The 14,650-nt window shown below is 42.2% G+C and overlaps 2 protein-coding genes across 2 annotated transcripts in view; one reads left to right on the top strand and one right to left on the bottom strand.

Moving 5' to 3' along the window:
• Positions 1 to 14,650, bottom strand: part of LOC126482026 (dual specificity calcium/calmodulin-dependent 3',5'-cyclic nucleotide phosphodiesterase 1-like) — a 671,133-nt gene that overhangs the window by 459,697 nt on the left and 196,786 nt on the right. The window lies entirely within an intron of this gene.
• On the top strand, positions 5,833 to 13,789 carry LOC126480927 (uncharacterized). The gene is made up of 3 exons (XM_050104339.1): positions 5,833 to 5,990; positions 10,600 to 10,725; positions 13,557 to 13,789. The coding sequence occupies exons 1-3, from the start codon at positions 5,915 to 5,917 to the stop codon at positions 13,682 to 13,684; spliced, it is 330 nt and encodes a 109-aa protein (XP_049960296.1). The 5' UTR covers positions 5,833 to 5,914; the 3' UTR covers positions 13,685 to 13,789.

The raw sequence follows: 14,650 nt of genomic DNA, 5'->3' as shown, positions 1-14,650 counted from the left end.
GCGCAACGCAATCTGACTTTCAAAAATCCCTACAAAAGAATGGCCCTGTCTAACATTAACCTATACCTTTCACAAATCACTTACCTCACAAAAATCTTCGTTACTCGAACTACTGCAATACAGCGAGCGCCACTACTGCCAGCTAAATAAAAGATTCAAACTACTGAAGGCACTAACTACTGATAGGCATAGTTAGCAAATGAAAGATTTTGATAGAGAACAAACAATGTAGTTACCTTAATAGTGTTGAAAAATCATAATATACATAGCAGTTCATGATATCCAGTATTACAAACTTCAAAACTCCGCCCTTTCTCTCCCCACGTCCACCACTGCTGGCGGCTCACCTCCAACTGCGCAACGCTACGCGCTGTTCACATCCAGCTGCACAACACTACAATGGCAGACAACAATTCAAACTAGCCACAGACTGCACACAGCACAGCCAGTGATTTTCATACAGAGCGCTACGTAACGTTGCCAATAAGAAAACACAAACAGCCTACTTACAAACGCTTCTCGTAGAAGACGTAGAGCTACCGAATCGTAGGGATGTTGATTGCTAAGTTTCACACGATGTTACCAACAATGCCAGATATTTTCTATGGTATTAAGCTCGGGTTACGAATTGGTGCCTGAGTATTCGCCAAACCTAAAACTTACGTGTGCAATCCTGTGGATACGGCTGCTGTTATCTGGGAACACGGGAATGTCCACAATACACTCATCACTAACAGGTAGCAAGCTGGATGATGATGTTTGGTTTGTGGGACACTCAAGTGCGCGGTCATCAGCGCCCGTACAAGATCCCAATTTTTACGAAGTCCAGTTTCTTACACTGACCAGTCTAGTCATTGTCGTGAATATTAATAATGAGGATGAAATGATGAGGACAACACAAACACCCAGTCCCCGGGCAGAGAAAATCCTCAACCCGGCCGGGAATCGAATCCGGGATCCCTTGATCCAGACTAGCAACGCTAGCGACTAGACCACGAGCTGCGGACCAGGTAACAGGAAGTGAAGCACATTGTCACCGAAAATGTTGAAATAAACAACCTAGATTATGTTCGCGGTATCCTGAATGAGTAGGCCAAAATCATTGTACGAAAAATACCGCAAAAAAAAAAAATCACCCAACTATCTACGACCTGATTTGAAACCTGCATACAGTGTGAGTGAAACACCGTGGAGATGAATTTACTGACAGCACCAATTCCTGTCGCTTTTGATACTGATTGCCATTCACAAGGCGTGACTCTCGTCTTTGCTCCCTGTCGGTCAGAATGTTTATACGACCACCGTTCTTCCGCCTTGTTACATGGCTGCAGATTGGCACACCCACTCCTTGTAGACACGTTGGTCAGTCCGCGTTGATACCCAAACAAATCGGGCAACTTAATCAAGTTTTGGTCATTGCAAGTCCAAACACGACAGCTCCTCTGCACCATTCTATCACGTCTCCATGACGGCCCACCTGAATGCGCTGATTCCATGCAACAGACTGGGACTCTCACACCACTTCACTGACACATCAGCAGTGGGGGATCACATGACAGTATGGTACTAGTTATAAAACATCACAGGGCTCCAAAGCAACAATTACGCTCTTTTAAGATTGTGACTCAGACTCGTATTTTGTCCTGTAAGCTTATTTGCAGTGTTTACACATCGACGGCAAAAAAAAAAAAAAAAAAAAAAAAAAGAAAAGGCTCAAGAAGGAGTTGTGCAAGATAAACAAAAGTTGGCAGGCGTATTATTTCTTCTAAAATCTGAATGATGACGCCTATTCAAATTTCGTGCCAGTCACATAACTGAACACTACTAGCGCCACTATGAGGGTGCAAATCAGGTTTGCTTTAAATACAAGCTGAAACGGTCGTGAGCGCCAGTTACATTTGAGATTGGACGTGATGAATTAATATTACTCAAGAATGCCTTTGAGGCGACAAAGACGCCGCTATCGACAGCTCAAAAAATGGTTCAAATGGCTCTGAGCACTATGGGACTTAACATCTGAGGTCATCAGTACCCTAGAACTTTGAACTACTTAAACCTAACTAACGTAAGGACATCACACACATCCATGCCCGAGGCAAGATTCGAACCTGCTACTGTAGCGGTCGCGCTGTTCCAGACTGAAGCGCCTAGAACCGCTCGGCCACACCTATCAACAGCTCTGTGAGGTTGAACGAGGTCGTGTAATATGGCTACGAGAAGCTGGATGTGCCTTCTGTGACATTGCAGCGGTGGTCACGGAATGTACGGTCGCGAGAAGACCTGGATCCGGACGACCACATGATAGCACTGAGAGGGAAAACCATCGTATTCGGCGCATGGCTCTGTCGCATCGTACTGCATCTGCTGCAGAAATCTGAGCTGCAGTTGATACCTCGAACTATTACAAAGCGGTTACTTCAAGGACAGCCCTGAGCCAGATGTCTTGTAGTGTGTATCCTGCTGATGGCAAATCACTGTCATTTGCGACATCAGTGGTGTCAAGCGAGAGCTCATTGGAGGATAGGGTGAAGGTCTGTTGTGCTTTCTGATGAAAACCGGCTTTGTCTCGGTGTCAGGGATGTCCGTGTGTTAGTTAGCAGGAGACCAGTTGAGGACCTGCAACCAACCTGTCTGCGGAGTAGACACAAGGAACCTACACCTGTAGTTATGGCCTGGGGTGCGATTTTGCATGACAGCGGGAGCACTCTCGTGGTTATCCCAAGTACCCTGACAACAAGTTTGCACGTTAATCTGGTGATTCGACCTGTTGTGCTGCCATTCATGAACAGCATTCCAGGGGTTGTTTTCCAACAGGATAACGCTCGCCCACATACCGATATTGTAACCCAACATGCTCTACAGAGTGTCAACATGTTGTCTCGGCCTGCTCGATCACCATATCTGTCTCCAATCTAGCACGAATGCGACATCATCGGACGACAACTCCAATGTCATCCACACACAGCACAAATCGTCCCTGTATCGTCCGATCAAGTGCAACAGGCATGGAACTCCATCCCACAAATTGACACCAGGCACTTGCACAACTTACGACAAACAGGATGGTCGTTTGCGTGGTTGCATTCAACATTCTGGCGCTTAAACGGGTTATTAAAGTACCAGAATTTCACATTTGCAAGGGCTTTTCTCGTCCTTACGTTAACCTATGATCTTTCAACGTTAATCACTTAAACATATTACCTAGACACATGTATTTCCGAAATTTCATTACTCTACACTGACGATGTCGTAGTGTTGGAAATTTTTCCCCATCAGTATATGCTGTTCACAGTTCTGTACACTGAATAATTATGAAGTCCGTGAAACATTTCAAACACACGGTAAAGGTAAGTGGCGAATACCGAAATAACAACTAATATAATATCTGTAAGACGATATTTCAGAACTTTTTTACAATGTTTATAAGTTTAGATGCGTCCACCCTTCGTTGCATGGAACACGTCTAATGGGTAGCCCAATTCTGCTCACACCCCCACCGAGCGCATTGGGAGTGACGGTAAGAAGTGTTGCTGCGATGCGGCGTTTCAAGTCTTCGATGTTCGGTGCTAAAAGTGGAACATGAATTCTATCCTTGATCTAACCCCACAAGAAAAAATCGGAGGGCACCAATTGCAGTGACCGTGGTGGCCGCTCGAGTAAATCCGGGTCAGCAGCCGCACCAGGGTCGATCCAGTGACGCGGCAATGCCTCATTCTAGTATTCTCATGCACAACCGTGGAAATGCTGAGAAACGCTATCTTGCTGAAAGACGAAATCGCTGCTAGAATTTTCAAGTAGCATGAGAGACAATTGCAGCATGTCCAGATTATAGCATCTGCGGTTGTTGGCGCCAATTTCTGCGTCTTTCTTTTTTTATATTATGTCCACGCTCTCTATTCCACCTACACATGAGGAAATATGAAACTTTATTTTACACCTAAAAAACAACTAAGTGTCAGGGGATCATGGTATAGTTGCAGAAATGCTCACTATCGGAGGTGAATTCTTGACTGACAGACTACAAGCTATCATTACCAATATACGGGAAAACGGCGTCATACCAGCAGATTGGAAAATGCTTTCATCCACGCACTACAAAAAGAGGTTAAAATGATCCAGGCAATCGCTGAGGTATTTCACGTCTATCAACTGCCTACAAAGTTTTCTCGTTTGCAACAAAATCTTTCCTTTGGTAACCACATGCCTATTAGTAGTTAGATACTTTAGTAGTTAGAATCTTTTATTTAGCTGGCAGTATTGTAGCTCGCCGTATTGCAGTAGTTCGCGTAATGAAGATTTTTGTGAGGCAAGTGCTTAATGAAATGATTAGGTTATTGTTAGGATTTCTTTTTAGTCAGTGCCATTGTTTTGAATTAATTATTTGAAGTCAGGTTATCCTTTTTTTGAGCAGTCAGATAGCGTTGCGCTAGGATATTGTGGGCCTCAGTCATTCAGCAATTTGAATACAGCCACACTCATTTAAATAAAGACGTTTCAAAACGAACAGCAGGAAATGCAAGGAGATGAAACAGAAGAAAACATAGATGCGGAAAATGATGCAGGACCGTCTCATGCAGAGGCATTTCGAATTCTGGAAACCGCTTTCAAATGGTAAGAAGTGTGTGATATTGTGAGTTTCCTACAGTTAAAACGAATTCGTGATGTATCAACAATTAAGAGAAAAAATTGTTTACATGAAATTATAATTAACAAATATTTTAAAGAAAATGAAAGTTTACCCAGTGTCCAAAGTGGCTTTTCGTAGGTATTTCATATTTAAGGTTACAGTATTTTAGTAATTTTTGGAAATATGTACGTATGTATGAAAAGGTATCTCTAATCCCTTGACAAACATTGATTTTTGTTTGTTTCAATAAATTTAACTTCTTTTACTTGTTTTGAATAAGTGTATTATGTATTAACCCTAGAGAGAACCATATGCCAATATACCTACACCGAGCGAGGTGGCGCGGTGGTTAGCATACTGGACTCGCATTCGGGAGGACGACAGTTCAAACCCGCGTCCGGCCATCCTGATTATGTTTTCCACGATTTCCCCAAATCGCTTCAGGCAAATTCTGGGATGGTTCCTTTGAAAGGGCACAGCCAACTTCCTTCCCCATTTTTCCGTAATTCGGTGGGACCGATAACCTCGCCGTTTGGTCCTCTCTCCGAAATGAACCAACCAACCATACCTACCAGATATGGTAGACAGGCGAAGTAGGTTACCATTCTAGAGTTAAATGTTCAAATGTGTGTGAAATCTTATGGGACTTAACTGCTAAGGTCATCAGTCCCTAAGCTTACTCACTACTTAACCTAAATTATCCTAAGGACAAACATTCACACCCATGCCCGAGGGAGGACTCGAACCTCCGCCGGACCAGCCGCAAAGTCCATGGGCAGCGCCTTAGATCGCTCGGCTAATCCCGCGCGGCTTCTAGAGTTAATAATACAAAAATCGTTTCCTTTATAAATTCTGTTATCCGGGTTTTCGATTATCCGAATGACTTACGACAGCAATTAGTTGTAAACTAATGCCTTTCCGATACGTTACTTCGCAGTCAAGAACTACCGCACTTATTCGACTCGGTGTAGTGAAACGTTACTCTGTAATGCAGTGATTAACAGTCTGCGTAGTGTTGAGATCGTGCTTATTGCTACAGAGAAGTTGCACTATTGCGAGAGCGGGACACGTGCGGTACAGAAGGTCGCTGGGTTACGGTACCGTCCAGCAGCCAGGAAACCCCCGGTCGGAAGATAACACACACTGCGGGAAGTAACGGCAGTCGTTGCACGTGCGGGCTTCGTGGAAGCGGGTGCACGGAAGCTCACCTCCCAGATGCGTATATAATGACTCCGTGACAGCAGAGACGGCACATCTGGGAAGAACTCCGCGCTAAGCACACTAACCATGGCCAGGACGTTGCTCGTGGTCACCGCCATGATGGCCGCTGCCGCTCTAGTCTCCTGTGTGTGCGAAGACTGGCGTGAGTACAGCAATACTGGCTGCGCTTGGGGGCCATATGCTCGTTTCTGTTTGTAGTTGCGTAGCCTGCCTCTGGGCGTTCAGTGTGTTGACTACTGCCAATAGTATTGACGACGAAGATCTCGCTTTTTGTATTGTTTAAGTTATCAGTCTATCTACTCGTTTGGTGCCACCCGCCACGAAATCCTCTACTGTGCCAACTTCTTCGTCTCAGAGTAGCATGTGTAAACTATGCCTTCAATCATTTGCTGGATATATTCAAAGCTCTGTCTTCGTCCACAATTTTTACGCTCTACAGCTCCCTCTAGTACTATGGAACTTATTCCGTGATGGCTTAACAGATATCCTGCCATCGTTTCCTCGCCGATTCTTCGGAGAACCTCTTCGTTCGTTACCTTATCAGTCCACCTAATTTTCAACATGCTACTGCAGCACCACCTTTCAAATGCTACTATTCTCTTCTTTTCCGGTTTTCCCACAGTCCATGTTTCACGACCACACAACGCTGTGCTCCAAACGTACATTCTCTGAAATTTCTTCCTCAAATTAAGGCCTATGTTTGATACTAGTAGACTTCTCTTTGGCAGGAATGCTCTTTTTGCCAGTGCTAATCTGCTTTTTATGTGCTCCTTGCTCCGCCCATCGTGGGTTACTTTGCTTGCTAGGTAGCAGAATTCCTTAACTTCAACTGACTCGTGATCACCAATCCTGATTTCTCATTTCTGCTACTTGTCATTACTTTCGTCTTTCTTCAGTTTACTCTTAATCCATATTCTGTACCCATTAGACTGTTCATTCCATTCAGCAGATCCTGCAGTTCTTCTTCCCTTTCACTGATACCTTATCTCTTCCATATCGACCTCTGTTTCTTCTTCTATCACTTGAGACAAATCTTCCTGCTCATAGAGGCCTTCATTGTAGTCTTTCCACCAATCCGCTCTCTCCTTTGCATTTAACAGCGGAGTTTCCATTTCACTCTTAATGTTACCACCCTTGCTTTTAATTTCACGAAAGGATGTTTTGACTTTTCCATATGCTGAATCAGTTCTTCCGGCAATCATTTAGTTTTCAATTTCATCACATTTTTCATGCAGACATTTCGCCTTAGCTTCGCTGCTCTTCTTATTTATTTCGTTACTACATGACGTGTATTGTTGTGTTCCTGAAATTTCCTTGAACATTTTTGTACTTCCTTCTTTCATCAATCACTGTTTATTACCAGGTAAAACAGGCTGAACTCGTAGTCAGAATGGCAATAGCGTAGTGTCTGCACCCTAGTAAAACGTTGGGGAGGCAGCAGGTAACAGCGAACACTACGTATTCTTATGATCTAGATGCTACACGTCTAATGTGCGAATGCCAGTTGCCTGCAGAGTAAAAAAATGACCAGAAATTTTGTTTGCTATCACTCCCCACTCACTATCACTGTGACAACATTTATGCACAGTGTAATGTGTTTGAACCAACGTCTCGTCTGAATGAAACACTGGCAGCTTTAATTCAGATGGATCACTTTCTCGCAACAACCTAAGTCGTCACGTTCACACAAGTGCTGATTCATTTATTCTGCACCTTTTGATACCAAATCCCGTAGACAATGATTTTTCCCTGGTTTCTTAGTTAGCCATTATCTTTAATTTAGTGGACTAAAAGATGCGACATATTCTTAAAGTTCATATTTCTTTGTAATATAACAGAAATTGTTGTCCACAAACGCATTGCCAGTGTCGTCAGTGGGATGTTTAGTTTGTGACTTGTTGTGTAATAATATTGTGTCACTATAATGCGTGATAGTGCGACACGAAGAACGGCACAATACTATTGCGCAATATTCATGCCTGGGACGAGTCAGCTAGAACTCTGCCTTCGTACCGAACATGTCGGCGCTCGAGGGTGTAGAAATCGTGTGTATCGCGAATGAGTAGCTCGACTTGAAAAATACACGTGGAAGTTACAACAGAACGGAAGAAGTAAGTCCAGAAAGCTTCCAATCAACGTTTCAATGGACATGGGGCACAGTCACTGCAAGGCAGATTCGTAACGCAAAATAACAAGTAACTAAAAAATTAAACAAGTGAACTAAGTAATTTATCGTGTACAAGTATTGTTTTCTATGTATTTCTCTACAGTAGCAATAGTTGCAAACGAAATAAAACAACGGAAGGGGTTTAGCGAGTAAAGACTGCAGCATTGCAGGTTGTGTCTGTCAATTGCAACGGACACACAGACTAAGATCAATGAGGTTACTTGTTGCCCACTGTGTACTTTGCTGTACAGAAGCTATTCATGCCTTTTGGCACCAAATAGTATGGATAATTATGGTTTACAGCAACGTGTGTATTTTGAGAATGTGCATGTCAGCCCGAAACAGATAATCACTACCGCTGAATTTTACATCAAAGCAACTGAGACGGACGAAATAAAAAATTATCCAATTTCTTCGGTACTGCATAGCAGCGGACCTACCATCCCATGGCAGCAAGCCTCGAATAAACAAATATAAGGACGTTAACAGCAAGCAGTTCCCGCGATGGCTTCCCATGTTTGCGCTGTTGGGTAGCAATGTGTACTACTTTGAAACGTCACTTGTCTGTGTCTAGTCACGTGACCAAGTTAGTTCCCGCTAAGGCCAGGTTTACTGTTCGCTTTGACGTGTTGCCAAACAACTTCTAATACAGATCAACAGAAGTTGTGTATAGGATACGTCAGAAAGGCTGGATGTACAAGATTTATTACCCACTAACGGTTGTGTTTCTGTCGAACTCGATAAGCAGGGATCCACTTCACTACATATTCTCCGCAAGCCACTGCACAGTGCGTGCTGAAAGGCACTTTGCTCCAATATTAGCGACTTCCTGTTCTATTCCATTCCCGTATTGAAAAAATTACTATGTTTATGTCTCCGCACGCACCCAAACCTTATTTTATTTTCAAGATATAAGACGGTGTCACCAGAATTGTCGCAGTCTTCGTCAAATACCGGTTCTTTAAATTTACCCAAGTGGTTTTCTCGAGAACAACATTGTCCTTGTGGTTTTTTTTTATAAAGATTATTAAAACTGCCTTTTTGTTAAAGACAGGAAGCTAATAATGCATTGTAATAATGGCAAGTGGGTGTAGCATAAAACTTAGTCGAAGCCTCTTCTTTCGCTTATTGTTAGAATATTTCTCCTTTACTGCTTACGACTGTTTCTTTTTTTATCCTCAACTCGCTTAATTCAAAAACAGAATAATTTTCACACTTTACTTTGTATTTTAAGTAAGTCCTTTTTGTATTAAAAAGCTTGAAAACAGATTTAAAATAAGCAATTAGTACCCAGCGGTATTGTCGATATAAATACTTTTGGTCCCAGATTATCGAGGTATCGATACAGTTTTAGGTATTAGTGTTGATACCTTTGTTTTATCGACTCTAGTATTGGAATGTCCATATTTGCACACTGATACTTAATTCAGTGCGAAAAACCCTTTGAATCTGGCTGTATCACCTGTTTCACTTTCTCCAGTGACAACTCGAGTTGCAAAAGTGCCATAGACTACCGCAGACAATCGTAAGTAAGCGTAGACTACAGTATTTTTTGTAGTAGCTTTAGTCAATTAAGGTTGTCCCTGCATCACCTGCACATTAGGTGTGTTGCATACCTATTGGGCGTGACCTCATAACACTATCTTCTTTAACGTATGCAGTAACTGTCCTACTAGATTCCTCTAAAAACCGGAAGCGGTGACCCGCCTAGAAACAGAGTGACGATGTATCAAGGGTCGGGTGATCTACGGAACGTCTAATTCTATATGGTTATCCTCCTGTCTGTCACTTATTGCAACACTGAAACTGACATTTTTTAATTCAGGTCTTATTCGAAAATTGATTTGTAACGTGAAACAGAGGGGTGCCGTAATAAAAATGGAGAAGAAAATACAGATTTATTATACCGAGGCAGAAAACGCAAACTCCTCAACAGAAAGGTAAAATAAAAAAAAAAAACCACAAAGCAAAAATACATCAAACTTCGCTTCAAAACTTCGTCAAACTTATACAAAACATGTTTCTGTTATTCCTAAACAATATTCAAGGTTATCAGGAATAACGGAAAACTCTTACCTTTGATCATGAGGAAGTACGTTTTATCGAGTACAAAGTAACAATAAAAATTGTATATGTTTTTGTGTCTGCGCATGTAAACTGTAGTTACTTCAAAAGTAACTGGTTTGGTTACATAAAAGCGCAAGATTTACCCGACCAAATAATTTCTATTACTTATAAAATGAAGTTTATATCCTGTAAGGATATAAAATATAAACTAACACCGAATGATGATCGGTTCCAGTTATGTGTGAAACAGACAACCAAACAAACAAAAAAAGACGGAGACGTCGACAGTTCCCAGTTTCTCTCTGACACATTCATTTATGTTTCTTTCTCTACCAGCACTACAAATACTACTGCTAATCCTACCATTTACTACGTCATATGTGTAGCGTACCAAACCTACCGAACCGTGGTTTCGGTATGCGCAGCTATAGTGACGACACACATCTGCGTGGTACTGGACATAGGTCGGGGGTCGTCAGATGAGCTGTAGTAACAGTTGAAGGTGATGGTGTTTCAGAGCTGACGACAGATGTCGCCTGCGAGAACGACGACGGGTTCCCGCCGGTGTGCATCGGGCCATGTGACCTTCTCGGCTACGAGTCGGGCCGCTGCGTCGACAATCTGTGCCGCTGCTCCACCGACGGTGAGTCTCTTACACTCCCTGTCTCACCTACTATCGTCATTCTCTCCCTGTTACATAACCTTCACTGGAGGGGGACCTTATCGTAATCACTACTGCTCGACAGCCAAAATGCTCTGACAGTTAGGCGAATAGTCAATACGTATCTGGCGAATTATTTAAATGTAATTACAAGAGGCTGTTGAGGATCTACAATGTCCTACTGTTTTCAAGCGTCTTGGTCCACATTTCGAGCGCAGTACAGCAGCGATTTTTCGTGGCATGGATTCGATAAGTTTTTGCTACGTTTCCTACTTAGAAATCACGTAAATACCGTACATTACGGGTCGATGGTTCGTAAATGCATAACTGGCTCCAGATAGCGTGCAGATGTGTTCCAGTGGTTTCACGTCAGTTGCAAATACACTGTTATGCTCTTCAGATCACTGAAGTAGGATTCTGCCCAGTTATCCTTCTGCCATGCCACCACTGTTGGGGAGACATCAAGCGTGAAGGGATGCAGGCCATTCTCAATTATGTTCTCATGGTCCACAGCTTTTCATGGTTCGTTCAATTGCCACTACAGGTCTCATGGAGGACCAAGTAAATGTCCCCAATAACACAATACTGCCCCCTTGCTGGGGCGCGTGTTTCGAACAGCCTTTTTCTTGATGACGGCGTATCCTAACAGGACCACATGTCTGGTGTAACGAGAAACTTATTCATTCGACCAGGCAACTAGTTTCCATTGATCCACGGTCCAGTCTCGATGATCCTGTTGGGTTAACATGCGAACATGTAGGGATCGTGTGTTACAGAGCTCCATGTTCAACGACTTGTGCTGAACGGTGTGGTCCGAAGCACATGTGGCTGCATGAGCTCTGTCAGATGTGCCAGAGACAAACACTTATCGTGCTTTACTGAGCGGGAAAGCCGCCGACCTCTGCTTTCTGTGATTAGACGTAGACCTCGAATATTTTGTCGCCTACCCGTGGTAGATGCTCTGGGCAGTGGGAAGCTAACACCCGACCAGCTTCGCAGTTTCGAGATCCTCGTTCCCAGGCTCCGGGCCACATCAATCTGCCCTCTCTGAAAGTCGCTAATGTCAATGGGTTTCCGCATTTGCGGTCCGTATCGTCACTAGAATGGTTGCCCAATCGCCTCTGCTTCGCTTGTACGAGGTTTTTCTTGGTGTGTAACGTTCGCATAACACCAGCACGCGCATTCAGTCTCTTGGAGCGTACCACGGTTGTGAGAAAAGTGTTTTCACATAAGAACCAAACCTGCTATTTTTTTTGAAAGAAATTTTAGAAATCGCAGTCTTGGCCATGTTTTAATTTTTATCTAAACAGATAAAGGGTTTCGGTTTTGCATTCATCATCAATTAAGAGGAAAATAAAAATAATGTTATTTCAGAATTTGTGAAACATGAATATGAACCAATTTAATCTAGACGAAGAACAAGCAAACCAATTTCTTCAGAAAGGCAGCAATTTAGAGGAGGCGTAATAGTTAAATGAACTGATTAACAATGTAACTAACACGCAAATAATGCCTAAAAGTTACAATTATTCGTCCAAAAGTAGGCATGGTGATATATCCCATACCAGTCTCTTGCATAAGTTGATTTCATTTAACTGATATCTGGTCACTTGATCGTAATTGAAACAGAGTACCCATGGGTACTCTGTTTCAGTCTATTTTCTTCAATAAGTGTTAGGAATGATGGGTTAATTTCGATCAAATGGACAGATACCAGTTAAATCAATGTACTCAAGAGACTAGTATGGGATAATGCGTCATTGCTGATTTTTGACAACTGTCTAGTAAATCTTAGCGTATTTGATGATCTTGTTTCTTATTATGTTTAATTTTAACTGCTTTCGATGCACTGAATTCGTACATGTTCTTTGTTATCAGGGTACTTGGAAATGGCATAAGGTGAAAATGTTACAGTACTACTACTTAGAAGTAAAATGGGCAGTTACATCTACATCTGCATGGATACTCTGCAAATCACATTTAAGTGCCTGGCAGAAGGTTCATCGAACCACTTTCACAATTCTCTATTATTCCAATCTCGTACAGCGCGCGGAAAGAACGAACACCCATATCTTTCTGTACGAGCTCTGATTTCCCTTATTTTATCGTGGTGATCGTTTCTCCCTATGTAGGTCGGTACCAATAAAATATTTTCGCATTCGGAGGAGAAATTCGGTGATTGGAATTTCGTGAGAAGATTCCGTCGCAACGAAATACGCCTTTCTTTTAATGATGTCCAGCCCAAATCCTGTATCATTTCAGTGACACTCTTCCCCATACTTCGCGATAATGCAAAACGTGCAGCCCTTCTTTGAGCTTTTTCGATGTACTCCAGCAGTCCTATCTGGTAAGGATCCCACACGGCGTAGCAGTATTCTAAAAGAGGACAGACAAGCGTAGTGTAGACAGTCTCCTTAGTAGATCTGTTACATTTTCTAAGTGTCCTTCCAATAAAACGCAATCTTTGGTTAGCCTTCCCCACAACATTTTATGTGTGTTCCTTCCAATTCAAGTAGTTCGTAATTGTAACTCCTAGATAATACAGGAGAAATCAATCATTTGTTTCATTTAAACAATTTGTCGCAGCTGTGAAGACAGTGTTTCCACGTTAATTTATTACGCGCTTCCTTTTTAGTAGTTAGTAGGTAAAGGTTCAAATTTAGCTTTCTCTTTCTTTCTGTTTCCTTTTTTGTGCCTAACCGTTATTTTTTAGGTACGATCAACCACTCATATTTCTCTTTAGTTTTCGAAACACGTTTTTCGTTTGTCGAATACCTTAAATTGTAACGGTAGTTGTTTTTTTATTTTCGCAGCTATAAACACGAATCAGCCGTGTTCTGAAAGCGATGGCTACCCATCGCCTTGCGTGGGTTTCTGCATGCGGATGCTCAACTACTCGAGGGCTCGCTGTGTGGGCGATAGATGTCGCTGTCTGCCCTGAGGCTCCACTGCCTCACTCAATTCGCAACTAACTCATCATCGCTGTACTGCAATACTTACATTTCCTTCTAAAATGTATATCCAAATACATCTAATTTATTCAATATTTGTAGAATTTTATTCTCTTTCTCGAGTGATGTAATTTAGTGGGCGGTGAAAGACTGGACTCTTATACGGCAAGAGTGATGAGAGCGTCGAATCTCTATCTGGTGGTTATGAATCCCGTATCCTGAGATTTCCTTAAACTACGTCACGCAAATTCTAGAATGGTTCCTTGAACACAGACTTATCCTTCTTGTGACTTGGACGTCGGCAGGACAAAAAAATTCAAACGTATATCTTCACCGCCACGATCACTAAGTAATTTCACACGATAACAGGTTTAGATGGTGCAACAGTCAGCATGGTGCAACATTAAATATCACTGCGAGGAGAAGAAATATCATAACTTTGGCGTAATACATCAACATACAGTGCATTGTTGGTACCTAACAACCTACAGAAAGATAACAGTAGGTATCTGAAGATGCGTTAAACTACCCAGTTCCGCCTACACATTGATCAATTTTTTTCGTTAAAGTTTTGGGTTTTAGTCAAGAATATACGTAATGCTCGATGAAACTAGTTTGTTTATAAGTATGATTATTTAATTTGTGAAAACGATCTGAAGACATAAAATGTGACTTACATGAAAAATGTAGGAGAGGAAGCCAAAGTTACAAGAATATTTTATTTTTTATTTTACATTCTGCAATGTGAAATCAGGACACTGTAATTGATACGATAGTTTTCCTAACCGTTGAGCTTCATTTCGTGAAGACATATTGCTCTAGAATTTCTGAGGCGTGGACTAAAATTTTCAGTACTGATGAAGCGTTGTCACAGTTACAAACGCCGCAAAATGATGTAAGAGAAATAGGACTACACTCAAAAGTCAGTCTTTTTTGCAGCCGTTAGAGTAGTAGCA

This window comes from Schistocerca serialis, chromosome 5 (assembly GCF_023864345.2).
Source record: "Schistocerca serialis cubense isolate TAMUIC-IGC-003099 chromosome 5, iqSchSeri2.2, whole genome shotgun sequence".
NCBI lineage: Eukaryota > Metazoa > Arthropoda > Insecta > Orthoptera > Acrididae > Schistocerca > Schistocerca serialis.
The sequence above is the reverse complement of the archived record's forward strand: the minus strand, read 5'-3'. Positions and strand labels throughout refer to the sequence as shown.

What these genes read in the sequence shown, in the direction of transcription:
- LOC126480927 (XM_050104339.1), top strand. Translation starts at nt 5,915, where the DNA reads ATGGCCAGGACGTTGCTCGTGGTCACCGCCATGATGGCCGCTGCCGCT. An exon ending in CTGTGTGTGCGAAGACTGGC is followed by an intron (nt 5,991 to 10,599) that starts GTGAGTACAGCA and finishes ATGGTGTTTCAG; the next exon opens with AGCTGACGACAGATGTCGCC. An exon ending in GTGCCGCTGCTCCACCGACG is followed by an intron (nt 10,726 to 13,556) that starts GTGAGTCTCTTA and finishes TTATTTTCGCAG; the next exon opens with CTATAAACACGAATCAGCCG.